The following is a 27052-nucleotide window of genomic DNA, read 5'->3' on the forward strand; positions in this document are numbered from 1 at the left end:
GGATAATGAGGGAGTAAAATTACGAGGGCACAATAGGACAGAAATGACCGCGGTGCAAGGCCAAACACCACCTCGGCGGTGAGGAAAGGGTTTTATTGGGTAAACAGCTTAGCTGGAGTCTCACACAACCCAGAGCGACAGACCACCAGCTCTGGGAGTGCATAAAAGAGCATTTCCCAAACCTCACCGGAAACAAAAAAACAAAAAAAATGAAAAGCGATCGGAGCTAAATGTTGATTTCCTTTGAGAAAAAATCTTCCTGAAAATCGACGTTTGAAAAGAACAGAAGAGAAGACAGCAAGAACTGTTAAGATACCAAAGAAATGACAAAGGTGGACAATTCAAAAATGATTAATTAAAATCTGTAGTGATTTTGAGCAAGAAATGTCCTCTAAATGGGAAAAAATACAATGGAATTTGAAAGAAACAAAGCCTTAATAATGCCTTTTTGCAATATAAAAAACGTCAATTTGCTTGTTTTCAATTTCAAAACGTTCGTAAAAAAACAAACAACAAATTTAATAGATTAAAAAAAAATAGAACAAAAGAAAAATCGAATGAGGAAGAAACCTATCCAGATTGTAGCAAATCAGTTGTGATTTTGGGGAAGCCCTGTACGTAGCAAGACATATCTTCTAATTAGGGAAAATACTGTTGAATATGAAACAACAATGAAAAATACAATAAAAAACTCAAAACCCAGAAAAAAATATAATTGAAACCAAAATTGAATGAGTATGGTCGTTACATGCCAATTTAATGACTTTCTGTTTCGAGTTCTTCGAGGATCTTAGTTTATAACAATTTTTTTGGCGATATTTCATTCTTCATTATATACATTCGTCTCAGCAGCTTCGTTAGACGTGAGAAATCAATTTTAAAAATAAAATTCCTTTCAGGGCAGAGTTTTTACAGCATATAGAAGATATTTCCACCTGGGGAAACGCCTCCAAAAAAAAAATAAGGTCCGACCTAATGGTTATGCATAAATCTACTACGAATAAAACAAAGAATCTTTGAAATTTCCAAGCTCAAGATATCTGATAGTGGTAATAAAGTGCGAATCTTTACCAAGTTCACGAAAGTAAACATCGGTAACCAACGTAATAAAATAAATTGGCGAAAATTACAACATTTAACCAGAAAATAAAATCTAAACTACTCGATGGTAAAGATTAGCTTACCTTTCTGTCCAATCTGCAGCCATTTTAGCATCTCGTTTCCCTAGACTTCCACTACTTCCCACACTGTCAGGTCTACACAGCTTTCGTTTGCGGTAGATAACTTCTCTCACTTGATACTCTACGCTGGCAGCCTTTCCAAAAAATGTAAACTTCTCAAATGTTATGAATCGCAAAAATATCGTACCTTTTCTTCTGGAGTCATATTATTATTCTGACCACGGTCAGAGCCCTCAGTGGTATTAACAGCAGATACTATTTCCGCGTTGCGTTTGATGCACACGTTGTTCGAATAGAGCACATTATTGACATAAGTTCCACAAGACGCATAATTGATCAGCTCGTAGCTATTTGTGTACTGCAATCGTAAGACATCAAGCCATTTTTTTCTCTAGTAACAGTTGGATTGCAACTTACATCATCGAAAAATATAGTGGCGTGCTTAGAAGAGATGAAGTTACAATATCCGAACTTGTCCAAGTCGACATCATTAGATGATCCCTTTCCTACGTTTAATACTCGATATCGCATTGCCACGGCTTCTGGAAACCTTGTAGATACCGTGGGCCTAAACCCCAAAAAACTGGAAAAGCATTTTTCAAATATATTTTTCCTGTAGTCGTTTTCAAAGCAAAACCCACCTTGCATCATGTCGCACGTCTGTAGGGTCAACTTCACGGGTTCTAACATTATAAAAATGCTTGGATACGATGGGACAGAGCATAGCTCTGGCCCTTAAAATGGGCTTTGATCGCTGTCTCTTCTTGGGACTCGCAAATACCCTATAAAGTATATCAAACGGATTCAGCTGCTTAAATTCCTAATTGCCCTAAACGGATTTCTACTGCAGGTTTGTTTTCAAACAAAAATCGCTTTATCACAATAAGGTTTTTTGTATCTTTACCTTGAAATCCTATCGATATCAGCAGGAGTCAGTAATTCGCTAGGTAATGGCATTTTGGCGTTAGTACTGCTGCTATGCGAGTTATTCAAAGTCCCTAGAAGCTGCTGCAACCGTTGATATGCAAGGATCTTTATCAAACGCTCATCAAGCTGTTTCAGTTCTAATTCAGCTGAAAACAAAAACAGTAAAGTGTATAAAACCGCTACTGCATGATCCAAAACATTCAAAAGCAAACTTATTAATTGAAGAAAAAATAATGCTACAAAAAAATTCAATTACATCAATTAGTAATTATCGGTCTAAACTTTAATCACATAACTAACACGCATATTGTTATTGGCACATTTTGCTCACCAGATAATAGAACTTAGCAAGAACACAACAAATGCGATTTTATAGTAGTTTTCAAATATATGTATTACTTAACTTCTTTTGTTAAGTTGTGACCCTATTTTGTTGAAAAAAATTAAAAAAACAGCAAATAATATTATTTAATGCAGTGTTTTCAAATATTTTTTTATAGATAATTCGCGTAAATAATTATACGACTATAACACAACAATAAAGAATGTAGTTCCGCAAAAACGATTGTAAAGTAAAATTATTTAACCTCCAACAGCTAAACCGACAAAGTTTAAAGAAATTAGCTTTTTTAATAATAGCCGAAGCAAAAGTTAAAAAAAAACTAAGCATCTAATAAAAAAACGGTGCATAGTATATACGTATTTTTTGAATCAATCCGTAGATGAGAGCGTATCTATTTAAATAGATCACGACGAAAAATCATTAACTAAGTAGAGATTTAAAACAAACAAAAAGAGCAATTTAAATTATAAATGTTGCAAGAATATTAAAAATAGCATTGAATAATTAACAAACTTTAAATACTAGTAGTGGCAAAACAAACTTTTTTAGAGTAACAACTCATAAAACCACCAATATTACATTAAATAAATTATGCACAAATACAACTAAGGAAAATGACAGCTGGGAAAGAACCAGTTAATAAAAGAAATACGCAATTTCCATTCACAATGTGGCTGGTTAAAAATGCTACACTTCGTACCGTTTACGGAAAATATGTTTGTAAAAAACAACAATTTTTTCAATTAGTGGTTTTCTCTCTTAACTCAACTCAACTTCTTCAAACTCGTCAACTCTCTTCAAAACTGCCTTTCAAGGATAATATACACATCATGATTAATTATGTAATTTTTACTGCAGTTGATAATTCATTATTTTTGCGATTTTAGCACTTTGAATGTCGTAATTCTGAATATTCAAACTCTATTTGATCTAGTGGCATTTGGTTTTCAATGTATGTATATGGATTTACTATTTTATGTATTATTTTGCTTCAAATATATTAAACTTAAATAATTAATAAATAATTTCCAGTGTTTCAAGTTTATGTATTTTCTAAAACACAAATTTCCTTGGATATATAGCGTGTCCTATTAGCATAAGACATATTAGTACGTATAAAGGTATAGTTTTTCGCAAAAAAATATTAAATTGTACATCAACGATATGAGCAAAGGGTCGACTATTTAATATCAAATTATTGCAAATTTAATTAAAAAACCCAAGTTGGTGACGGTAGTGCGTTTATTATACTGAATATGCAATGGTTTTTGCATATTGCTTACATCTAACAGTTAAGACGATCAAATTATTTTATAATAATAAGACAATGTATTAAACAAATATTTTCTTGATTATTTGCTATTTATTTGTCATAAAGATGTACTTAAATAAATATAAAACCTCCAGATTGGGCCTGTATGTTCCATATTTGTGTTACAGTTTTTTTATATCTAAAAACATTGCTGTTTAATACAGTGAAACGTTGAGTATATTTCAAAACATATTTTATAAGAATATTTTTATATACCTATTTCGATTTAATGTAATTTTTACGATACTTGTAATATAATTCACTTATGTGAATTATCTAGTATTCTTTTAAATGTAACCGCGACCTAAAAGAACGAAAACAATAGAACATTTATACTAAATCTGCCCAAATAATTTTAAGTAACAAAATATATATTTTTTTAAAGTATCTGTAAAACTTATAAATGTAAAAAAGTATTTTACACTTGAGTCAAATATATTTTTATGAGAAACCTCGTATACAACAGGAATAACTTTATATTTATATCTGATGAACATTTGAGGTTTTAGACTATGCAGAACCAAACGTATAGTTTCGTTTTAGTACCAAACGAATATTTGAGCTCATTATTTGGATGTTTTTTATATTTTCAAAGACCCCGTTTGATAGATATATTTACTTACAATTCAATTGCTTTACTTCTAAATACAGTTTAAAATTACATTAAATTAGAATTACAAATAAATTAGATATAACAGTTGAGTCATTTAGCTTTATGAAATACGCGTAACAAATGTTTTGTGTTCTTTTCACAAATAAGCAGATTTCGACATTTTTGAAAATAGTTTTGTATATTCAGAGATTTATGTCATATCAGTCATTTTTGATTTATTAATGTGTCTTAGAATCGACTTTCAATTTCTAAATCGCTGCTCAAACTTTTTTAACTCTTTAACCTAATAAATTTTGGTGTCCGGATTTAAAACATACAAAGAACTAACTGTTTAAAGCACCAATTAAACCGTCGTTTTATTGCCCATAACGCAATACTCAAAACATTCTAAATTCCCTCAATGAGTAACTGCTCACTTTTTCCCAATTTTTGTGCGCACAATCCGCCCCATGTCATTTTGACTGTTTATACAGGGAAAAGCGATAAACTACCACATACAACAGCTCGCTTAATAATTCACGAAATAATTAAATTCTGCTAAATCAAGTTATTATTAACTCTTTTTTATATTTACCTGCGACAAATACTGCTACATCAATATTAGGTTAGGAACCTTTGACAAAAATGTCACAATGTGACATCGTTTATTCGATTTTTTAAATAACTTACATGGCCCTTTACGATTTCAGCGATTGAAAAATAACGACAATGTAGATTTCTGTAACTCTCCAAATGAGGTGGTCTTCGGACGTGTACTATTAGAGAGTACAATTATTGAGAACTAATAAATCAATTAACCTTTTAACCATCGATCTAAACCAGGGGATCTCCAAACTTTTTAGCCTAAGGACCAGATTGATTGGTCCAGCTAGTGTATCAAACTAACATACCAAATAAGTTTCGAAAATTAAAGCAGATATACAGGGTGTCTCATCGGGAACCGCTTCAAACGATAAATGGCAAACTACAATTACGAAAACATTGAAAATTGGCCGGCTTAGCAAAATAATTGTGGGCAAGCGATCTATAACAATTAGACCGCACTCTATAAATACCGGAAGTAGGCAAAGTAAGCAAGTAGAGAATTTTAGGTGGAACACCCTGTATAGTATTAGAAAACATTTCAAGTATTATTTCCTATACCCAAGACTAACCGTTTTTGAGATATTTTAAGTTTAAAATTTAATTTGCAGGCACTAAAATAATTAATAACATTTCAGTTAGTATTTATTTGAGGCCGAGTACTTGTTGACAATTACTTACTTTATTATACTGTCTATAACAGTTTGATTTCTATTAATACAGAGTGTTAAAAATAAGTTTAGGATTTAAGTTAAGTAAAAACCTCCAAATGTAAAGTTGCCTATACCAAAAACGTTGATTCTGCGAGATATTGTCTGTCAATTAAACTTTTCTGTATGGCAATTTTGATGCGGATTTTCAGTGCAAAGCAAAGGAAATAATTCACGAAGCATTGCATTGCTTGAATGTGAATCTGCAATTTAGGCAGCATTTGAGTTCAAAATTGTATAAAAAAAGATATTCATAGATGAGCGCCTGCCAAAAAAGCAATCACATTGCACGACACGGCGTTGTAATGGTTTTTTTTTAGTTGAGCGGATTTTACTCTGCATATCCAGCATCAAAAGTAAAAATTTTCATGGAAATCTAGTGAAAAACCAATCGACCAACTGTTGCCAAAATCAAGTCCGCATTCCATCGCTCTTCATGATGCGATATCAATGTTTCAAGCATGGACAAATAATGACACGTCACGGGGAACATGAGTACCATTTAGCCAAATCTTTGACAAAATATCGAGCCGAAAAGGCTCAGAGTTTCATAAAAATTCAAAAAAGTCCCTCCGAGAGCGCATATCATAATCAAGTTTAATAATCGGTTAATGGTGCGAGCAAACTGAAACATTCACAAATCATGAACATGATTAAATGCGCTTTAGACAGTCTTTCACTAACATATGGAGCTATAAAATACCAACGTTGTATACAAATCTACCAAGAGAATCAGAGGTGAGCGTGTGACAAAATCAATATATGTACCTTCGCTCTTGATGATGCGAGCAAAGAAGCATCGATAAATAGTAGCATGACTTGAATATAGGTCTCCAATTTATCCAGCCTTTACACAAAATATACAGCTGTAATGAATGAAAGTTTTGTAAAAATCCAGCAAAATAGTGATTTGTGAGCTCATGTCAAGATCAAGTTAAATATTCCGGCATTGCTATTGGTGCGAACAATGAGATACATTGATAAATGACGACCTGGACGGAAGATTGATCTGCAATTGAGGCATTATTTTAACTGCATATAAAGCTATAAAAGTCCTATGTTGTCTAAAAATGTAGCAAAAGAGTTAGGTGAGCACGTGTCAAAATCACGTTGAGTATTTCCTCGCTTTAATGCTGCGGTCACAATTCTTGACACGGCTTGGATCTGGATTAAGCGAATTTTACCGAACAAATCCCGAAAATGTTCATGAAAATTGAGCGAACGACTATTAAATAAAATCAGGTCAAAATCAAGTCGCGCATTCTATCGTTCTTGATGCGACCAAAGAAGCTTTGTTAAAAAATATCAAGCCCAAATGCCTTAAAATTTTACAAAAATCAAATAAAACAACTGATTCGATCGCTAGCATTTAATTTAATATAAAAAATTCTAATGCGCCCCCGCATGGGATTTGTTTACGGCGAGCAACCAAACGAGTCGGAACGTGAATCTCGTTTTCATATGGCCGTATCAACTGTAAAAGTCAAGTAATTCTCATCCAAAGGGCGACCAAGCAAATGATTATATAAGCATCTGTAGTTCGGTGCCTTCGGTATTCGCCAAAAATGTCGATATCGCATGGTTTTTTTTTTGAAAAGCTGTCCGAATAGTTAGTTTCTCACCGACAGTGGACGGTATAGTTCGCAAGTCCTTTGTGTCGTGCGTATCGCGTTCTTAGATGGAAAACATGGAATCATATTGACCCCCTACTGCGGTAGTTTATTCTTCAAACTTAAAAACAGCAGGATTAGAGGCTTCAATTCAGAATCCATTTTCAGTGCGTGACCAAGTATAGTGTGTGAACTTTTTGACGATTAATGGATATAAAATGCAGAAAGCTGGTAAGAATGATTTCTAATCTATACAACTCTTGGTTTGAACAGATTTCAGTTTTTCGAAAAGCAACTGAAGTTCTATACATTTCTGTGCTGTCTGTTTTTCAATAACATGGCTTTAGACATATTTCCTCCTGTACTAAACACAATTTCTTCTTTCTTTCCAGGAGGCACTATGCAGCTGTAGGTAAGTTTGGCATTACTTTGCCCCCGGTTACCACGTAGATGTAAAGCTTTTAGTCCCATATTATTGACTTGCCTTTTATGAAATTGTTGCATATCATATTTATTCGACGAAAAACGACAACGGAGTTTTCGGATTCTCTATTGGGTTTTACAAATTATTTTTTTATTTTATTAAAACTAATTTAAAAGCAGATTTTATACATTAATTGGAAGTTTTCCATGGTGGACTATTTTTCTATGATATTTCACAATCTAAATGTAAAATAAATTTGATTGTGAATGTAATATTGTATATCAATTACACTCTAAACTAAACGGTTCTTGTATTCTTGTAAAATAGGCGTGTTTTGTTGCAAACACACCTTAAAATATCTTAATTATTACTGTTTGTGTTTTTTGCTCTAAAAGTCAATTTTTGCTGCTTTGAAAGTTAATAATACACTAAAATTCAGACTAAAGTGCCTAAGGGCATGTGATGTGTGTCTGCTGGATAGCGCCTTAAGAGGATGCGGATGCAAGTTTTGCGGGCCTACTAATTTTCGTTTCAGATTGTCCCAGCTTCTTTTCTTTTTGAAAACAGTAGTAATTTTTTTCAACTGGAAACCTTAGTACTATCTTATCCAATTTTTTTGCCTCAAAAAATCTCAAGAATATGTAAAAGGTTTGCCATGTGATATCTGCAAAAATATATTGGTCGTCTTCCCAATTTCATGTTTAAATTGAGTTTCTTTACGCGCTGTATTAATTTTTACTAGCCGAGTATTTTTAATAGTATTTATTTTGAAAGTTCAAGTTCTATTGCTATAAAGGATGTCAAACTAGATAGAACGTTTACCTTTTAAAAAATTCGTACATTAAAGCGGATTAATGGCAACAAATCAGCATGAGCCAGAGACAATATCAGGACCGAATGCGAACAGTTAGCCCGCCCCATCCGTTGAGTTATCAACTTTCTAAATAACACAAGCTACCAGGATTCTTTCCGCAAAGTGCAATATAATGAAATGTCTCCCATAAAATATATTTCAGGCAAAAATTTATGTTTTCAAAGCACAAAGCTCAAATTTACTTTTACATTTTTTCGTTTATAAAATAATACTATTTCAAATAACCGCATGAAACAATAATTAAATTTGCAGATGTAGAGCGGATATCACTTGCAATTTCATTGTATTCTACTGCTTCTAACCACTGTCTCATTCTGGATGCTATTTAAACAGTTTCGAGGAGACTTATGTCGGCGTAAATCACTTGGTGATTCCTATTACAATAAGAAACAAATACGTTATTTCCAAAGTTATTCTCGCATTTACCAATTTATCGTCTTATTCTTCATACTAAATGAATCAATTTGTTTTATTTTCCTTGTTATTGTATTTTTTCTTTCTTCGGTTTCAGTCAAAATGTGAAATAAAAATGTTCATATCGTTTATTTCATATTTACGCTTCGGCGACACAACAGCGCCATCATCAGATTTAAAATTCAAAACAAACCCATAGTTGGGAAACATTAGATTCTTTTTAGGCTTGGCTGTCTTCAAAACCTCACATTTGTTTGAATTCTTGTCTACATTTAGAAAATGTTACATTTTCTAAATCTTATGTTTCCTAATTATGGGTTTGTTTTGAATTTGTCGGTTTGTCACTGTTGTCTCGCCGAAACGTAAAAATATGAAATAATCGATATGAACATTTTTATTTCACATTTTGGCTAAAACCCAGGAAAGAAAAAATATAATAATTCATGAAACAAGGTTTTGTAATTAGATAGATTGTTGCTTATTTCCTACAAACGCCAAGCGTATCCAAATCGTAACCCTATATGTTAGCAAAAATATCTAAAAGTTGATAAAAATTTGAAAAAAGCCTTGCATCTAAGATTAGACAAAGAAATACTGATTAATGTTTCTAATGTGTCGTTAATGGTTGTAAATAATTCAGGGTTTAAATAAGGTTTTATTGTAATTTAGATCATGCGGTAGGATTTGGTATTGTGTTCTTCTTGACTTGTATTATCCTTTGGAGAAAATTCTTAAATTCTATATTTTCTTGATTTGACCCTGAAAAACTTTACTGGGTAGAAAATTTTACAAATCTTTGTAAATTCCTATAATCATGGATTTTTTAAGAAATTGTAGCATGTTCAGTAAACTGTAGAGTACTGAAAAACAATACGATTTTATTTTATGAGGCATATTCGAAAAATACTTTGTTGTGGAAATACAGGAAGCTTAAGTTTGACTAAAAAAATTAAATTTATAAATCGTTGCCAAACGGCTGTGGATATTTACGTGAAATTATGCAGGCAAGAACTGCTAACGAGGGAGCACATTTTTCAATAAAAGCTAATTTTTTTTGTTTTGTCAGTGGCATCCGTAGTAACACGTTGTTTTCAAAGAAGTTTTTTAAGATATAAAAAAAATCTATTGTTTTTCATAAAATAAAAATCACATTTGGATTCTTTATTCAGTTTAAAAACATGTTTTTCGAGCAATTTCTATAAGTTCCGTTGATGAGGAACTTATATTGTAATAAATGATTATCAATTATTTTTTGACTTGAAAATGCTCACTTGTACAGATAAATTGAAAACTGAAACTGAATGAAGAATCCAGAAGTGATTTTATTTTTGAGGAAACGAAGGGCAAAATATTTTTTTCTTCAAAAACATCCATTAGCGTGTTAGTACGGATGCCACTGACGAAACAAAAAAACCGTTTTTATTGCAAAATGTACTCCTTCATTAGCAGTTATCACCGGCACAATTTCGATTAAATAGGCCGTTTGGCAACAGTAAAGAAATTATATTTCTTTAAGACAAACTTACACATCCGGTATATCCTTAATATATCCAATATTAAGAATCCAAATCCGGTTTATCCAATATAGTTTACAATTGAAACTAATATTGTTTTTCGATTCTCTATCGTCCCTAAAGTTTCCGCACTGGAACATGGACCACCCTGCATACGATAGAAATTATATCCATCTTTTCAAAAAAACTTTTTTTTATTACTTCAAAAAAATATAATTGCTAACTACTGACCTCCATGAGTAAAGCATCCATCCATAATATCTTTGATAATATTTTCTTCTTTTTTTAGTAGTTCCTTTTCGTAATAGCCGTTAGTCAATTCCACTTGGCCGTTTTCCTTCAAAGCGCCATTACTATTCGTGTTATTTGCTCCATACATGCCACAGTTTAAATGCAGGTTCAGCACATTGTTCATGTAATAAGTATTATTTGTGATATGAACATTACTGTCTCCTACTGAAGAAGCTGGGTTCTCTACTTTCACTGACGAAGGTGCACTGTTATTTGGAGTCGAAACTAAATCCGTTGGTGAGGACGAAAGCACTTCACCACAACTGGAAAACAAAAATAAACTTGAAACTACTGAAAGAAGTTAATACTTTTTAAAAGAGATGTGAATGAAAATACCAACTTTAAATCACTAATATCACAAGGTTTAACGTCTTCTGTTTTAGCTTGACTTTCCAGTTGCCCTTCCGATTCCTCAGCTTCCTGCTTATTTTCCATTGGCGCGTCCAAAATCTCTTCACTTTGAATGTCATTTGCGGCTACAGACTAAAAAACAATTTTAATTTCTAATTCGAGAAGTTCTCTTTAACTTACCTCTTTTAACCTCCTTTTTCGGTAAGCGGTCTCTATCCTTAAAACGTCTTTTAAACTAGGAAGTAATTGTACTGGTTTCTTATAGTGATATTTTACCATATCTGGCACCTGAATCTAAACATCGGAAAATAAATTAGAAACACGTTGCATTTTTAACTAATTTTCTGCTACCTTTGGAATTTCAGGTATTTTTCTTTTAACTCTAAACGGTGGGTTTTTTCTCTGTATTTTTCTGAAAAACTCTAGCTTTATCGTGTTCTGATCTACAGGAGCAGCATATTTGTCCCAAAGTTGAACACGCTCACACAGTGATACTGAAGTCAATATATTTGAATCCTAGGAATTTTATTGGTCAAAATTAGCTTAAATTTTTAGACAAAAATGAAAATAGCTTGAGCCCTACCAATGTGTGTTCGACGTGTTGTGGACACATCCAAATTCCATTAGGTGGTGCAGTAAGAGGAGGGTCTAAGCAGTCCAAGTGATAATAGGATGGACAAAAATCGCACTCCAATAAAGGGGCTATTCTGCACGACTTGTGACATTCTGAACACTTTCTAGCTGGCAAAGGAACCAATCCGTTGGGCAATTTTTGATAATCGCGATGTTTCGGTTTTCTCGGTAATTTACTGTTTTCAACTGAAATTACAAATTATTTTTCAAACTGGAAATGGAGGCGTTCATATTAATAAAATAAATTCCTCTAAGAATAATAAGAAATGGCAAATTAGAAAAAATATATGTATTAGACAAATATAATTTTTTAATATCATAATAATTTGCTATTAATATTCTGCCTTACTTTTATCAGCTCCTGGAAAAAATGAGTTTGGCAAACTCATTTCTCTTGGCAGTTCAAACTGCTTAGGATTCATTGCACTAGCAGCTTCAATTAGATAATCCATTGGGCTGGATTTGAACTTTTTCCCCGTTTTTGACCCTTTAATTCAACAAAAAATGTACGTTCAAACGAAAATGATACGCAAATGTTTTCCTTACCACTGGAGCCATTTGAAGACGTACTATCAGATCTTTTCCTTATGCTGGTCGGCTGGGTTTGCTTCTTTTGACACTTGCAACTATGGCATAACCATTCGCCTTGAGGAATCTCCTCGAAGTTTAAAGGAGGATCGCTAAAATGAATTGCAAGGTCTAGGAATTACGTTGGCTTAAATTTTGAAATTACTGACTGGCAACCCAAGTGGAAGCTGCTGGGACATTTGTCGCAGCAAATTAAGTCTCCACCTTCAGTGCAAGCATCGCAAAAGTCATGATTGTGTCCTTTTCCCGGCCTTTTGAAGTAGGGGTGCTCGGGTTTCTTTCCTTTATCTTTCTTTTCGCTTCCTGGAGGTGCAATGAGGGCCTGGATCTCCTATAAGATAATGTGAATCAACATTCCATTTTGATTTTCTAATCATCTACAATTAGGTACTCCGTTTTTTACTGCTGTTCTAAAGTAATTAATTTACAATTTAATTATTAATAATGAACATCTTTTATTATATACATTTGTGATATTTATAACAACAAAAACACTTGTGATATTTATAACAACAATGAATTTACTAAACTAAGGAGGACCTGCCTTGGTCAATTTTAATTTATGGAAATTGTCGCACAGACAAAATAATGATTAATTTCAAAAGTAATAAAAAGTAAAGTAAAACTCAAAGGCCATATAAATCATGCAATTTGAAATTCCATCGAATCTGTAAATGTAGATATCTAAAAGGTGCAAAAGGAGCAATAAAGTTTTTCTGATTCAAATGAAAAAAAAACACTGTCAAATCAGAGGAAGACAATTTTTTTATATCGAACGGTCGTAAACTGAAAAAAAAAAACCAAAAATACTATATTCTTACCAGCCATACCAAAGAAATATTCTTCGGACAAGATAAACATGTGTATGTCACACATAATCATGATATCGAGACGGAAAATAATCCATAAAATAATAACCTAACCGGAAATCTAGAAAGATTATATAACAAACGAATAACAAATCAATTGAAAACGTTTTCAAAACTCAATCTAAAGAGACATTTTATAGACACTCCCAAAATGAGGATACAATATATTTAATTATTTGAGAAAAAACAGGAAAATTTAGTAATCTAAGGTGGATGAAAATGTTATAAGTGACCAAATAAAACAATACGGTGGAAAACATACTGAGTGTGATGCAGGTTCACAGTTAGCGTAAATTATGCCAACAAAGAGCAGATAGGTATATAAAGCAGTTATCAGGACCAAATAGTTGATTTTTTACATGCATCGACTAACACTAAGTAATCGACTTTTAATGAAGATTTAATTACAGCTTAAAACGTTTTAACCGATATATACAAAATGTTCCTGGTTGTTTGTTTCATTCCTTTCTGTGTATCTATTGGCTGTATAATATTATAGCCATATAAATAAAACTTGGACTCAAATATGAAAACTCAAAAGATAGTTTCGGAAAGAATAAACATTCGTAGTTCCTTGGGATCTATCGGTTCTTTAAATTTGTGGATCTGACTGTGTTAGCACAGTTTTTGGCTGGTATCGTTTCTTACAAAAGTATCAAGAATTTTGTGTTTCCTGATTATTTTCTTTTACAAAGACAATTTGGCTTCAAAATAAGATCCTATCAACAGTAAAAACGCAATCAGTTTCTCTTTCCTGATATTTTAACAGTTTTTTTCCAATTTAAGTGGGACTGATTAGACGATAGTTCTGTTCTTAATGTCATGATCTATTTCGGCGCATCTACATGTGCCCATCTAGGGTGTCATACATAGTAGACTTTACATAAGATCTGGATGTGGATGAGAAATACTGAACATGATGACGGCCCAAATTATGTTTATAGACATCCACGGGTGTCGGTACACAGCTCTCCCAGAAGGCTCAGGTTACTTGTATTATTACTAGACGAAGTTGGCTTTCAAAAGCTTTCCTTTGAATGCTGGTTAAGGGCTACAAGCAAAGCGCCTTGTGGACCCCATTCCCATTTTCCGCCATCTTATACAGCTTGTACCTGCATGTTACTTTCTTACTATAAATAAAGCAAGTTTCACTTACATTCATTAGCCCTCCAGTTGTGTCTAAATCATACAAACACGACGTCATTGTGCTGTAGGGAAACTGTTCGTGGGTCGTATTCCCGCAAACAAACAAACTCCACAGTTTATTTAACTTTAAATCACCTGATAACTGAAACTTTATAGGCAATTATATCTTATTTCTAAGCATTGTACACATGTAAATGATGATAACTGAATGCCTATATTAGATAGAATAAGTGTAAAGGTATAAACAATAATATTCACAATATTGGCCACTCATTTTATATAAAAAGATATATTTTTTTAAAAGCAACTTATTTAAGACGTTTTGACATTTCTTCTTTCTGGCGCCTAACTTTTGAATGCACATGCGCCAATCGGAATCCTGTTCTATAACTTCAAACTTCAAGCCGCTTTCGTCGCGACAGAATATCTAATGATAGAAGCGCTAATGAAAGCTAATTCTGTTTCCATCTATGCTAGGAAACGTTGACAGCAGTTTTCTTCATAACCTCAACGTGTAGAATATTTATTTGTACTTTTTAGGTATTTATCATCATTATTATACATAAATAGTTTAAATCAGTTGTTCACTCCAATGGCTCTAGATAACCGTCTGAAAATGTATCCTTTTGCAAACTGCTGACATTTCGGTTAGAGTACACGTTATTTCCTTAGATAAACTTTAGAGATCTGCAATTGCCTTTTGATAGTGTACGTGTAGCTGAAATAGTGTATGATGTTCTGAGGGTGGATGCAGAACCTAAAAGAAGTGGTGTGAGCAAAGCTCTTTCATTAGAGAATACTGTTGTTAAAGTGTAAGCATTCTTATAATTAATAGTACATTGATGAATTATTCGCACTGTTTTTAGTTCCTTTGCCGCTTGCTTAGCAAGGCAATTAAGGGTGGCAGTAAATAATTTATTTGAAAAAGTTGATCTGATCATTGAGACCATTCAAGCCACAGGCCCACCTGTGAGTGCGGCGTATGGTTATTATTAGTTCTGGATTTTATTTAGCCTTTAAAACCTAAAATGCCCGAACATACGCCTGCCCCTACAGCCAGCAGGGCTGTGTATGGTTTTGTTATGTTCCTAAGTTTCAATATTTTCTTCATATTGTACCTTATATGGGCTCTAGTGCCGGAAGCTTACTTCGAACATATTGGTATTGACTTTTTACCTCAAAGATATTGGGCTGTTTCTGTTCCAATATATATCTTAACTGGTAGGTCAATTCCATTTAATTTCATTCACTTGAATTGCTAATTGAAATATTATTTCAGTTCTCACCGTATTCGCCTTCCTAATTTACCCCAGTTTAGGGCTGTTGATGACTCCGGATATGAATGATATGCGAACAATTACGGACGAGATAGGAAAAAGAAGGAAACAAAATGGCCAGAAGCTAAATTATAGTTCTAAGAAAGGAAATTGTGTTTGCAAAGATCAGAGACAGTGTTGGAAAGAGTACTACGATTTAGGTGCTCAAGTGGAAATCACAAAGCGAATACCTGCAGTGAGCGACTTAGACATGTGGGATGTTTCAGAGCACTTACATTTATAGTTATAAAAAGAAAATTAACGGTCTAAGTTTAAAACAAAATCGAGTATTAAGACAATCCTATCGGCGTCATTTAGAAAATATTCAAATAAGATTTTGAGACATATGTGTATATTTAAATTTAAATTCCAAAATTAAAATCAAATCCTGGGTTCTTCAGTCATTTATTGTTCATTTATCAATTTAAAAAAAACGTTTCGGTGTTTTCCACCATCATCAGTTTTAATGTGTAGCGTTGTTGCTACTTTACGCCTTGGCATGTATTTGGAGTATTAATTTTGTCCATTTTGCAACATAAAGCGAAGTACTCTTACTCTTCAGTATTTCGCTTTATGTTGCAAAATGGACAAAATTAATACTCCAAATACATGCCAAGGCGTAAAGTAGCAACAACGCTACACATTAAAACTGATGATGGTGGAAAACACCGAAACGTTTTTTTAAATTGATAAATGAACAATAAATGACTGAAGAACCCAGGATTTGATTTTAATTTTGGAATTGAAACACAGTCAGGAAAGTACGTACAATTAAATTTAAATACAATAAATACATATTGAATGATGCAAAACCCTTCCTTCCTTATATCCTTTATATTTGAAGCGCGATTTTACAAATGTGAAAATTAGACATGGAGTAATTTCTGAGGCATACCAGAAAAAATCTAATTTATATCACAAAACAATAATCGTCAAAATAAGTCGGAGCGCATACGAATTTATGTAATATTTAATATTTTTTGCTGTATGTGCTGCAGCAGTGTGTAGCTGCTCACTGCATGCGTGTGTCGTTCCTCACGTATATGCCGAATATTAAAGTCAAACATTTTGAGATAGTTATCGATTTGCACAAAATAGTTAGATAGACATTTATTGCTTCGATTTTCTATTGTTTCTTATTTCCACTGGAAAGCAAAGTTAAAACTCTCTCCGAAACTACTATTTTTTAAAAAGGTTTAAAACAGGATGTGTTACTTCTATGGACCCTGGATTTATTTAATTCATCGTACACACAGTTGATGAAAATTTACTACATTTTTTAAAAAATTATGAAATAATTCTATTTAAATTTGTCTGAAGAATGCAGCATCATTCCGAAGATAGTTATCGATTAAATTAAAGAAAGATGACAACAAAGCCATTTTATGCCGACTGTCAACAATTTTTATTAAAGGTTATGTGTAAACAAACTTAACCTTTTGCGAAAAGTGCTTGTGTTGCTTCGTTTATTTCCAATTAATTATTTTTAATAGCCACTAAATAAAATGTCGACCGGTATGTTATACGGGGGTGATGAAATTGGAGCGTTGGTTTTTGATCCCGGTCATCATTCGCTTCGGGTGGGTTACGCTCAAGAAGATACACCAAAAGCAGAAATTCCAGCCGTAGTTGGCGTAGCTCCAGACGAGTCTTTTAAAGTGGAGCCAGAAGTAAAGACGGAGGATGGTAATGTGTCTTCAAAACCATCACGTAAGGCTCAAATTACAAATTTCAGTTGAACCTCAATGGTCTTTGAATGCGGTAAAATTAACCTTCACAGTACGCGTTACACCGAACACACAACGGATGTATCGTACTCACAGCGGAAGGGCTGCCAATCGTGCTTATTTGTTGTCTGTTATGCAAGCGAGTGCCTAAAACGCCTCTTCCTAGTCTGGTTCATATTTGGACAGTCGCCTGGGCTGTAAAGTTTTATTGCGAGCATTGAAAGGAGCATTTTTTGAAAGTAAACATCGTCTTGCCAAATTTACAGTTTTCTCGAAGAATGCAGAAGTTCAATAGTAAAGCGAGTGTTTCAAATCGCTCCTAGTCTTTGGTTCATAGTTGAAGAACCCGTTAAGCTGTAAAGCTTTAGTTGTTATTGCGTGACGGAGCCTTTAAGTGTTAAGCCGTTAAGCCAAACATTGTTTTAAAATCATTTCCAGTTTTCTCGCGAATTGCAAAAATTAAAATGGGCATAATTTTTTATACCAGACAGTATTTCTGCAATGTGTCCAGTTCTCGGGCAAAATGCAAAAATTCTAAATTAAAGCGACTTAGCGGTTCTTTCTCGCGTAATGATTTTGGAGGATCTAGACACTACTTTTCGATAAACAGTCGCAATATCTCCTCCCAGTACTTTCTCTATTCTTGCGAGATTTGAATACAAGGTATGCCGCAGTTCGTAGTTGTTCATCCTCTGTTAGTTCTGATTCTGTTACCTCTAATTTCCACAAATTGGATTCGCTTAATGGCTATACGTAAATCGTCCATATATTTTAGTAAGACATTTTCCTACTTTTGAATTGGTTCAACTTCAATTGCTGAACAAAGTTTTACACACCACGATTAAATTCCTTCATCTATTGAAACTATGTATTCCTGTGTATAAATGAACATGTGATAATGATAAACGTTATAACATAGTTGTATTGGTTTGAATAAAATAAATAAGTATATGGGCAATTGTTTACAGAGAACAAGTACTATATTGATACAACATTCTTGCATGTGCCTAGAGCTAATATGGAATTGCACAGTTACATGAAAGACGGAATGATTGAAAATTGGGATATGTTTGAAAAGATCCTAGATTATTCTTATGAAAAGGTTTGTTACCGGGATTGCTATTTGCAAGTTGGATTAGCCTAATACGCATACATGGATGTTTTAGATTATTCAATCAGAGTCCCAGTATCATCCGGTCCTCTTTTCTGAATCTCCATGGAATCAGAGACAGAAACGTGAAAAGCTCACCGAAATTATGTTTGAAAAGTATAAAGTACCTGCGTTTTTCCTTGTAAAAAATGCCGCATTGGCAGCTTTTGCAAATGGAAGAGCTACTGCCTTGGTGATAGATAGTGGAGCTACTCATACCTCAGCTGTACCTGTATTAGATGGATACGTAATTTCAAATGCTGTAGTTAAGTCACCTTTGGGTGGCGATTACTTAATTTTGAGGTAAATTATTAAGTCAATCTACCCATAATGTACAGTGCGATTATATCAGTCATACTTTAGGGCAAGAGAAATGTTGGATTCATTAAAAATTGACTTGACACCAGCTGCTCTAATATCTGCAAAGGATGTCGTTAGAGAAAAAGATATCCCTAGATGCACCAGAAAGAAATTAAACTTTCAGCCTTCGAACTCTTGGATGACTTATATGATGAAAAGAACTGTACAGGACTTTCAGCAGACTGTATTGCAAGTAAGTTTTTTTAAATCACATTTCTGGACTGATAAACATGGTTTGAATATATGTACATTTTACATTTTGGTTAGAATAATGGCATAAAATGTACAGTGAAAACGCGCCTGTTTGAGCAATTTCATATAAAATTCAGGAGTGTTTGGAAAAATGTCCCAGCAGTCAATTTTTATTTTTGATTAGAATTTTCCTGATGTAACATTTGTTCTCATTTTAACTTCGTTGTCGCTCTTGTTATTTATTAATTGTTTTTTTTTGTAATTCCTACAGTTGCTATTAATACTTCTCTATGTAACTTATCTGGTCTAACAAGTAGTATTATAAACGTTTTGTTTCGAAGGTGGCTGAGAGCCCTTATGACGAGAGATTCGTATCAAATATTCCATCGGTTCATTATGAATTTCCTAGTGGATATCATCAAGATTTCGGCAATGAGAGGTTTAAGCTTGCTGAAGGTTTATTTGATCATGCAATGCTGGGCGCTGGACATATAGGTATGGAAGGCCCATATTTTGAAGTAAGTTCGTAAGTTCTAACGTGGATTGATTGATTTCAGCGGCAACAAGCGCCGGTATGTGTGATGTTGATATTCGCCCTGCTCTGTATAGTTCTGTAGTGTTGACTGGAGGCAACTCCTTAGTTCAGGTAAGCCTAGTCCCATTTTTTAAAACTAAACTGTTTAACTTAAAACTTAAAATATATCCGAAACTATGTTTACTGAGTCAACCGGATTAGTTTATTTATCAATATTTGGTACTATTTATTACTTACTTATATTTTTGTGGAAGTGTCGACTTTTTGCTTCATATCGCAAATTCCAGTCGTTTTCCTATTTTGAAGAACGTTTTTAGAACAAAATATACTTGAACTTACTACTACTTGAAGTACTGAAGAACGGTGTATTTTGAAAATTTAAAAATTTCCTCGAAACTTGCTAAGTTACCTTCATAAAATACACAACTCAAAAAAAATGTGTTTCCAAAAACATTGCCCAGGTTTCGGCATTAAATTAAGCTATTTGAGGGTCACCCAAATAAATATGCAGGAAATTTGGACAAGTATAGGAAAGTTAAAGGGACGATCAAATTCAGTAAAATATTCTGCATTCATATTGATTCAAAGTCAAAAATGGTAAAACAGTAGGAAGTTTTTTTAGCAACAAAAATTGTAGATGTTTCCTGAAGATGCGTTTTCAAGAGCTTCTGATTCTCAAAAATTTAATTTCCTTGTTGCTTGAATTCTTTACAAAATGCTTAAAGACGCTTCAGGCGATTTGAATTAAATGGTTGCCATTTAGTAAAACAATTATCATACATCTGCTGGATCAATAGCATTTTAAGCAGATAAGCATGTCGATTGCTTATTTTTGGAAATAATACTTCCTTGTACTGTTTTTTTATTTAATATTAATTTTTAAATTACAATATTCTAATAAATCAACTAAAAATTGTACATTTTCAGTAGTCTCGCTATTTTGTCGAGAAGAAAAAAATGTATTGTAAATTGCACAAAAAAATGTGCGTTTTGTATTTTGCGGATGCAACTTTTACATTCCTGTGGTTTATTTCACATATTCCGTTAATCCTTATAAACATTTTGCAACATAGGGATTTAGCGATCGGCTTAGTCGAGATCTTCAATCTAGAACTCCCGGTTCTATGAAGCTGAAAATGATAGCGGCTAATGGAACAGTGGAAAGACGATTCGGTGCTTGGGTCGGCGGATCGATTTTAGCATCCATTGGAACATTCCAGCAGATGTGGATGTCTATGCAAGAGTACCAAGAATCTGGAAAGTCTCAAATCGATAGGAAATGCCCTTAACTGAAAATTTACCATTTTTACATTTTGCTTTTTTAATAAAATGGATAACTAGTGCATATTTTTGTAATATGTATTAATTATTTTCAGTGAATATAAGTATTTTTAGACAAAGTGAATCAATTTATATTAGTTTATACACAATTTGTAATAAATAAAAGTCTTGCTATTTTCCGTATACGATTTATTGACACTTCGTACTATAATTTTACATTACATATGGCATTTTCAAAATAAATTGATCAAACACTTGGTTTCCACTAATAGAGAAACCTTGTCGATAATTTATTTTTCCCTATCCTTAAATTTTAAATCTCAAAAGTTGGTAACCATGACAGGATATGCCATGTGAAGGATTGGTGAGTAGTGACAGTCAACATTGGATTTAAGTATTAAAGAGTTTGTCTCTAATACTTAAATACTAAAGTCACAATATTTATTAAAATTGAACAAATAATGAAGCACCTTTTAATTACAGGAGACCCAGGTATGTGGGTTACAATTTGTATGCTATATGAATTATCTAAATTCTAATTTAAATGTCACTATTCTTACGATATTTAGTAGATACATTTAGTAGTGAGTGCAACACACTCTTAAGTACTTATCTCAGTTGTCTGTTGATTCAAATGTTATAAGACAACAATAGAAAATCGTGATAAGGTTAATTGATTATTTTGGGGTTTTACTTTGGGGGAAGGATCCAAGTACTTAAAAATTTCCATTACCTGAACTTTTTGCTGCTGTTTTTGTTATGTATGTATGTCTTTAATTTGAGAGAGATCGGTGGTCAAAAATTACACATAATAGTAAGAAAAATAGTTGCTCATAATATCGACGCTCAATTTTTTTATCACTGATTTTCTTTGAATATAAAACTAAGTTTTATATTCAAAGCTGATTTTCACAAAAGCAAATCGAATGAATTAGGAAGCAGCTGACTGTAGCCATCTTGTGAACGTTTTCGATACGGTGGGGTTTCTTCAGTTTTGTGGAGTTTTTGCAATGTGACCGAGACAAGCCTGCGTAAGCAGATACAGTTTTGTACGTAATTCGAGTTGAGTAAAAACTGGCTGGAAGCCTGTAGGTGCTCTACGATATTAATAACGGGAGATGGACAATTTTACAAAATTTGGTGATTCAATTGGGATCGAAAACGTTTAGCAGTATCGCTTCTATCTATAGAACGATTTCGACAAATAAGGAAAAATAATCTTAAAAATCCTCTACTATATTTTAATGCAGAGAAATTAAGGCTCGAAATACGACTTTGTCTTCTTTCAGGTGTATTCAGTTCTGAAAAAGTGATATTTCTCCCAAATCTTTTTGATATCCTTCTATAGCAAGAAACTGCCTCTCAAGAAATTTATATCCTCTAAAAAGATAGAAGTAAAAAAGTACAATTTAAAGGGTCTTGAAGGTTTAAAGTACCTTATATTTCAGAAACAATTAGAAATACCTAATCATTTATGACCTTTTTGATAGATGACAGGTCACGTGGACTGTATTGTAAAAATGATTCAATTTCTTTATTAATTGACTGAATTTTTCTATTATAGAAATTATTGAAAAGAAAAAATACGAAAATGAAAAAGTTAAAAACCGAGATAATAAAGTTATTTCAGGTCGACGTGCTAAAGACGGGTGTAATTTAATATTTCTTAATAATTTGTTATAGCACATTGAAGGTTTATAATGTCTACACGGTTTTTTTCAATGTTTAAATCTTATCACTTTTACCCTTTTGCTTCTAACGCCTTTCTATATTATATTTTTTGAAGCCCTTGTTCAAACATATGGAATGTTTGCATAACATCTCAATTATATTTTTATTATACGAAGACCGCGCCCAGTAACATGAGTCAAAAAGTGCGATAAAAAACTGTCAAATAACATACTTTTGTATAATTTAATCTAATTTTAAGCAAACAGGTTTATAAGAATACGGAAACAATTTGAACTAGCTCAAGTTTATGCAAGTTGTATATGGAGATGAATAAGTTTTAAGAAATTTATCAAATATATATTTTTAGATCCGTTTGCTGTACCTGCAATTTTTATAAAATACTTTTTTTTGCTCTTATAAACATTTAATAGCGCCGGTACAGAAGATATTCCAATAAATTCGGATGAAAATGCTTTTCACTACCCACACGGGTGTAGAATGTAATTTAATATCACGAAATTTATCTTAAATATCAATTCTATTTTATATTATTCGTAAGCGACATTTAGAACTGATAATTAAAAAATTGTTAATCTGCTCGGGTTTTAGGGCTGGCGCGAACTTGTCGCAAATTAAATAAAAACATTAAACATTTGATTTTTTGATCAAGTATTAGAATATAGTTTTTAATTATCGGGCATACGAATATGAAAATTACAAAGAGCACAACCGGTGAATATAAATGTAGTTTTATCATAACTTAATTGATTTACAGATAGAAAAGACATAAAATTTAAAGGCGCAAAATTTTAATATAAAAAGGCAAACCGAGTGAATATCTTTAAGCAGTACGAAATAAACATATGGAAAGCAAGCTTTGAATCCTTCAACGTTTTTTTTCATTAGATACATGTATAAAGAATTTACTATTTAATGTTCAAGCTGTGCTTCAGCTTTTCCAGTTCAAACGTGAAATGTACTAAAAAAAGTTGATTTTGAAAAAATGTATTAAATATATTGAAATGATAAATCTAAAGAAAAAAACCATCAATCACAAAAAGACAAAGAAACAATAAGTAAAAAACACAGAACGAGATTTATCATTCCACTATATCCGTTTTTTGAAAGATATGTCTGAATCTTATATTTTAGGCACCAAATGCCAGTAAATGCTTAATTGTGAATTCTGATTAGATGGATGACCAGGGGCTCTCTCCAGGAGACTCTCTCTCATCTTCTGGGTCTTCCTCTTTTTCTGCCGCCTCGTGGTTTGCATTTAAACATTTTTAGGAATAATCTTTGTTCATTCATCCTCATCATCGGTCCAAACCATCCTCTCCTTTCCAGAACTGGTTCTTGTGCATCTACTGTTTGTCTTATGTCCTCATTTCTGAATCTTCGCAATTTAGATATTCCTTCACTGCGCTGCGTCACTTCACTGCTTCATTTCTACAGTATTTATTTTTTGTTCACCATTCACTTCCGTAGGACAGAACATACTCCACCATTGTTCTTTCTATATATGCTTTAAAGAACATTTCAGAACAGAAACAGTTCAAGAGGGGTAAAAAAAATGTAATTGCTTGCTGTTAATATTCTTAGGTTTCAGAAATTTCCAACGTCTATGCAATACTTTTCTGCCCATTGCGTGCGGGAAAAAATGACCGTTGAATTATGTTTCAGGTGTAGGTAAAACTACCTTAGTCAAAAAAATAATAGAAAACCTATCAAAATCATCAATTCTATTTGATGGGTTTATTACGGAAGAAGTGAGAAACCACAGTTTCCACAGGACTGGATTTGAGGTTCGTCTTTTAAAATCAAATGATGTAGCCGTGCTGGCAGACAATAATAAGTATGGACATTGTAGAGTGCGAAAACGGCAAAAAGGTTATTTTAAAACTTTTTTTTAAATAGAAAGCAATCATCTGATCAGGGTGTAAAACAGCTGGGACCATACACTGTTTACGTTGCAAACTTTGAACAACTTACTTTGCAGTTAATTTCATTTTTTGTAAGGACCGATTATTATTAAGCTCTTCGCTATAATTGCTGCGCTATTACAGGAAAATGGAATTTTAATAATTGACGAAATCGGAAAAATGGAGCTATTTAGTAAAAAGTTTGAACAATGTGTTGAAACGGCATTTAAAAAGAAGAATATCAGAATTTTGGCCACTGTTCCTGTTCGAGGACCACCATTTGTAGCAGCTCTGAAACGAGACAACGGATGTCAGCTATTTACGGTGCGATTTTTTAAAATTGGTCGATTATTTCCGACTTAATCTAAATTTTTACAGTTTAAGGGAGATTTTTGTTGCAGGTAACTCGTGAAAATAGGGATTCGCTGGTAAATGAAATATCACGCCTATTGATAAGCTCTAGCTAGTTCGAAAATATAATTATATTCCAATAAAATGGGCTTTGAATTTTTCAACAATCCTCCCACAAATTTTCCTCTGTTGTAAGATTTACTAGCTCCTCTGCTTGCTTCCATACACGCTTGCAAAATTGTTCATCCTCCAGAATTTTTGGATACGGACTTGCTTGGTAGTTGACAAAATATTGCCCTGTTATTTGGGCTACTACCTGTGACGTAGCTAGAAATGATACCATTTGGGCGGACTTTTCAGTATCCTTAAACATAGTAAATTTGGTTTTTGGACTGAAAATTAATTAAAGTTGCAATAAATAAATAATAAATTAATTCAACACGGCACGTGCCTTGAATTGACGTTGTCGGTTTCAAACTTGCTATATTTTTACCTGTGTAAACAACGAAACCAATTTATGAGCTATTGGTCTAAAACACTGCAAATTGAATCCATTTAACAACAATCCACTGTTTGTCATGCCAGGATGCAAACAGTTGGATGTTACGTTGTGTTTGCCCATTTTCTGAGACAACTCTTTGCATACTATCATGTTGTAAAGCTTCGAGTTGTAATAAGTGCGTGCTGGTTCCAGTATATTTGAAGCATCCCTACTTCTTAAATCCGGAATTGTATTCCGATCTAAAGTGTGAAAGAACGCTCCTGATGAGGCCATAAATATAACCCTGCTAGGTGCTGCCCTTTTCAATAAATCTACAATAAAATAGTGAAATGATGTAAAAGTTGGTTTTCAGACTAGGCAGCAGTTACCTGCTAGTAAAACAGTTAGTAAAAATGGTCCAAGATGGTTGATTTGCCATATAGGATTCAAGTTATCTACGGTTGTCTCTTCTAGAGCTTTGAATATTCCAGCGTTATTGATCAGCACATCAATTTTTTTATGCTCTTTTTTGATGGAATTTGCAAACGTTCTGACCGATGAAAAGCAGCCGAGATCTAGATAATAGGTGAATATTTTACAATTTGCTGTTCTTGTAATTATTTCATGTTTGGTATCTTCTAATTCATACTTATCGGCGATTAGAATTGTCCACATTTTAGAAGCAAGTTGAAGCGCAGTTTGGTATCCAATACCTTGACAGTTTTAAGAGCAGATTATTAGATTTTTTTGTAAGTTTCTCCAGTTTTTCCATTTTGTACCTTCCCGCGATCCTGTGATAAGTGCCACTTTTTCCAGGCATTGTTTGGACATTTTAATAACTTCTGACGTTTCAAACGGTCATTTTGCGTATACAGAGATATTTTAAGTATGCAGAGACCAAAGGAAATACATTTTTTCATTCCAACTAAACGAAAACAATTGCAAAACGTCTTTTAAAATGTTTCGTATTTAATTGACTTAAAAATGAGTAAAATTGTAAAATCAGAGAAAAATGCTATTGATTACATTGTTTCATTTTATAATATTTTAATATGGATCAATTTTCTTATGGCATTAGCTTGAGTTATTTCGGACCATTCTTTTGATGTCTTATCTTTGAACATGAGTTAAAGATAATTGGCTGGCAAACTTTTCTGTTCAGTAGAACTTACAAAGAGTCTAATGGAGACACATCTGGAGTAGGCCTGGGTAATACTGTGTTGAGTTGCCCTTTTGAGTTGTTGCCAGTCTCTGTGTTAATGGGTTATAACTCATCGGCTAATGAGTCATAACGCATTTATTAAAGCGATACGAAATCTGTACGAAACCCTTGACTGGAATTTTAACATTAGGAGTATCGTTTTTTCAGCATGGGAACTGAGTTACTGAGTACCAAGCCAATTTGCGCAGCACTGCTCCAACGCCTAAAATTCATTGAGTTACCTTTTCTGTAGAAACAATAACTTAAAAACGCGGTTTTTCTGGTTTTTGGTCTAAAACGAGAAAAACCGGAAATTTTGAAGAAACAAAAATTCTTCAGAGGGATGAGGTTTTAAATGAGTTTTCCAACTAAATTATTCCAATTAGTTGATCATATGCCTTTGGTTTCTCTGATCGTTTTTTGAAAACCTAATTTTTTTCGAAGAAAAAAACAAGAAAAGTTTGGATTTTGTCCCAAATTCAA

At 33.0% G+C, this 27052-nt stretch overlaps 5 protein-coding genes and 1 long non-coding RNA gene across 8 annotated transcripts in view; 3 read left to right on the plus strand and 3 right to left on the minus strand.

Annotated features, from left to right (window-relative positions):
* LOC109541305 (PHD finger protein 12) overlaps window positions 1-14770 on the minus strand; it is a 20530-nt gene extending 5760 nt beyond the window's left edge. Inside the window, exons 1-14 of the mRNA XM_019910126.2 lie at window positions 14393-14770; window positions 12517-12698; window positions 12326-12459; window positions 12129-12266; window positions 11730-11965; window positions 11498-11662; window positions 11327-11440; window positions 11136-11278; window positions 10736-11058; window positions 2086-2254; window positions 1823-1963; window positions 1599-1764; window positions 1369-1539; window positions 1185-1315 (exon numbers count right to left, since the gene is read on the minus strand). Of these exons, the coding sequence (XP_019765685.1) occupies window positions 1185-1315; window positions 1369-1539; window positions 1599-1764; window positions 1823-1963; window positions 2086-2254; window positions 10736-11058; window positions 11136-11278; window positions 11327-11440; window positions 11498-11662; window positions 11730-11965; window positions 12129-12266; window positions 12326-12459; window positions 12517-12698; window positions 14393-14440 (2261 nt within the window). The 5' untranslated portion in view covers window positions 14441-14770. The remainder of the gene's footprint in view (window positions 1-1184; window positions 1316-1368; window positions 1540-1598; window positions 1765-1822; window positions 1964-2085; window positions 2255-10735; window positions 11059-11135; window positions 11279-11326; window positions 11441-11497; window positions 11663-11729; window positions 11966-12128; window positions 12267-12325; window positions 12460-12516; window positions 12699-14392) is intronic.
* A 71-nt stretch (window positions 14771-14841) lies between these two features.
* Window positions 14842-15976, plus strand: LOC109541310 (phosphatidylinositol N-acetylglucosaminyltransferase subunit P). Its single transcript, XM_019910136.2, has 4 exons — window positions 14842-15000; window positions 15066-15194; window positions 15249-15603; window positions 15662-15976. The coding sequence occupies exons 3-4, from the start codon at window positions 15411-15413 to the stop codon at window positions 15940-15942; spliced, it is 474 nt and encodes a 157-aa protein (XP_019765695.1). The 5' UTR covers window positions 14842-15000; window positions 15066-15194; window positions 15249-15410; the 3' UTR covers window positions 15943-15976.
* Window positions 15977-17058: 1082 nt separating this feature from the next.
* Window positions 17059-21126, plus strand: LOC109541319 (actin-like protein 6B). The gene is made up of 7 exons (XM_019910147.2): window positions 17059-17408; window positions 18394-18527; window positions 18592-18878; window positions 18939-19128; window positions 19469-19622; window positions 19685-19773; window positions 20736-21126. The coding sequence occupies exons 1-7, from the start codon at window positions 17204-17206 to the stop codon at window positions 20949-20951; spliced, it is 1275 nt and encodes a 424-aa protein (XP_019765706.1). The 5' UTR covers window positions 17059-17203; the 3' UTR covers window positions 20952-21126.
* Window positions 20670-22430, minus strand: LOC125504517. The gene is made up of 2 exons (XR_007281538.1): window positions 21677-22430; window positions 20670-20916 (listed from the first exon to the last, which is right to left on the minus strand). It is a non-coding gene; the product is annotated as an uncharacterized LOC125504517 (long non-coding RNA).
* LOC109541322 (nucleoside-triphosphatase THEP1) lies at window positions 21261-25032 on the plus strand. 2 transcript variants are annotated; one of them, XM_048666645.1, is made up of 5 exons: window positions 21261-21435; window positions 24298-24469; window positions 24532-24628; window positions 24681-24860; window positions 24915-25032. In XM_048666645.1, the coding sequence occupies exons 1-5, from the start codon at window positions 21405-21407 to the stop codon at window positions 24939-24941; spliced, it is 507 nt and encodes a 168-aa protein (XP_048522602.1). In that variant the 5' UTR covers window positions 21261-21404; the 3' UTR covers window positions 24942-25032. The 2 variants fall into 2 exon arrangements, with proteins under 2 accessions (XP_048522602.1, XP_019765708.2); XM_019910149.2 differs by having other exon boundaries at window positions 21265-21435; window positions 24938-25032.
* Window positions 25001-26296, minus strand: LOC109541320 (retinol dehydrogenase 13). Of its 2 annotated transcripts, none has more exons than XM_048666643.1 (4): window positions 26148-26296; window positions 25758-26081; window positions 25381-25700; window positions 25001-25251 (listed from the first exon to the last, which is right to left on the minus strand). In XM_048666643.1, exons 1-4 carry the CDS (start codon window positions 26197-26199, stop codon window positions 25048-25050), a joined length of 900 nt encoding a protein of 299 aa, XP_048522600.1. In that variant the 5' UTR covers window positions 26200-26296; the 3' UTR covers window positions 25001-25047. The 2 variants fall into 2 exon arrangements, with proteins under 2 accessions (XP_048522600.1, XP_048522601.1); XM_048666644.1 differs by having other exon boundaries at window positions 25160-25279.
* Between the last annotated feature and the right edge of the window lie 756 nt (window positions 26297-27052).

Source organism: Dendroctonus ponderosae, unplaced genomic scaffold, assembly GCF_020466585.1.
Source record: "Dendroctonus ponderosae isolate FM_Combo_2020 unplaced genomic scaffold, Dpon_F_20191213v2 Dpon_F_20191213_5, whole genome shotgun sequence".
NCBI classification, from domain to species: Eukaryota; Metazoa; Arthropoda; class Insecta; order Coleoptera; family Curculionidae; genus Dendroctonus; species Dendroctonus ponderosae.

What these genes read in the sequence shown, in the direction of transcription:
- LOC109541310 (XM_019910136.2), top strand. Translation starts at nt 15,411, where the DNA reads ATGCCCGAACATACGCCTGCCCCTACAGCCAGCAGGGCTGTGTATGGT. An exon ending in TCCAATATATATCTTAACTG is followed by an intron (nt 15,604 to 15,661) that starts GTAGGTCAATTC and finishes ATATTATTTCAG; the next exon opens with TTCTCACCGTATTCGCCTTC.
- LOC109541319 (XM_019910147.2), top strand. Translation starts at nt 17,204, where the DNA reads ATGTCGACCGGTATGTTATACGGGGGTGATGAAATTGGAGCGTTGGTT. An exon ending in TTCAGCAGACTGTATTGCAA is followed by an intron (nt 19,129 to 19,468) that starts GTAAGTTTTTTT and finishes TTTGTTTCGAAG; the next exon opens with GTGGCTGAGAGCCCTTATGA. An exon ending in GAGGCAACTCCTTAGTTCAG is followed by an intron (nt 19,774 to 20,735) that starts GTAAGCCTAGTC and finishes TTTGCAACATAG; the next exon opens with GGATTTAGCGATCGGCTTAG.
- LOC109541322 (XM_019910149.2), top strand. Translation starts at nt 21,405, where the DNA reads ATGAAGCACCTTTTAATTACAGGAGACCCAG. An exon ending in TTTAATTACAGGAGACCCAG is followed by an intron (nt 21,436 to 24,297) that starts GTATGTGGGTTA and finishes ATTATGTTTCAG; the next exon opens with GTGTAGGTAAAACTACCTTA. An exon ending in GTGCTGGCAGACAATAATAA is followed by an intron (nt 24,470 to 24,531) that starts GTATGGACATTG and finishes TTTTTTAAATAG; the next exon opens with AAAGCAATCATCTGATCAGG.
- LOC109541320 (XM_048666643.1), bottom strand. Translation starts at nt 26,199, where the DNA reads ATGTCCAAACAATGCCTGGAAAAAGTGGCACTTATCACAGGATCGCGG. An exon ending in ACTAACTGTTTTACTAGCAG is followed by an intron (nt 25,701 to 25,757) that starts GTAACTGCTGCC and finishes ATTTTATTGTAG; the next exon opens with ATTTATTGAAAAGGGCAGCA. An exon ending in TGGTTTCGTTGTTTACACAG is followed by an intron (nt 25,252 to 25,380) that starts GTAAAAATATAG and finishes ACTATGTTTAAG; the next exon opens with GATACTGAAAAGTCCGCCCA.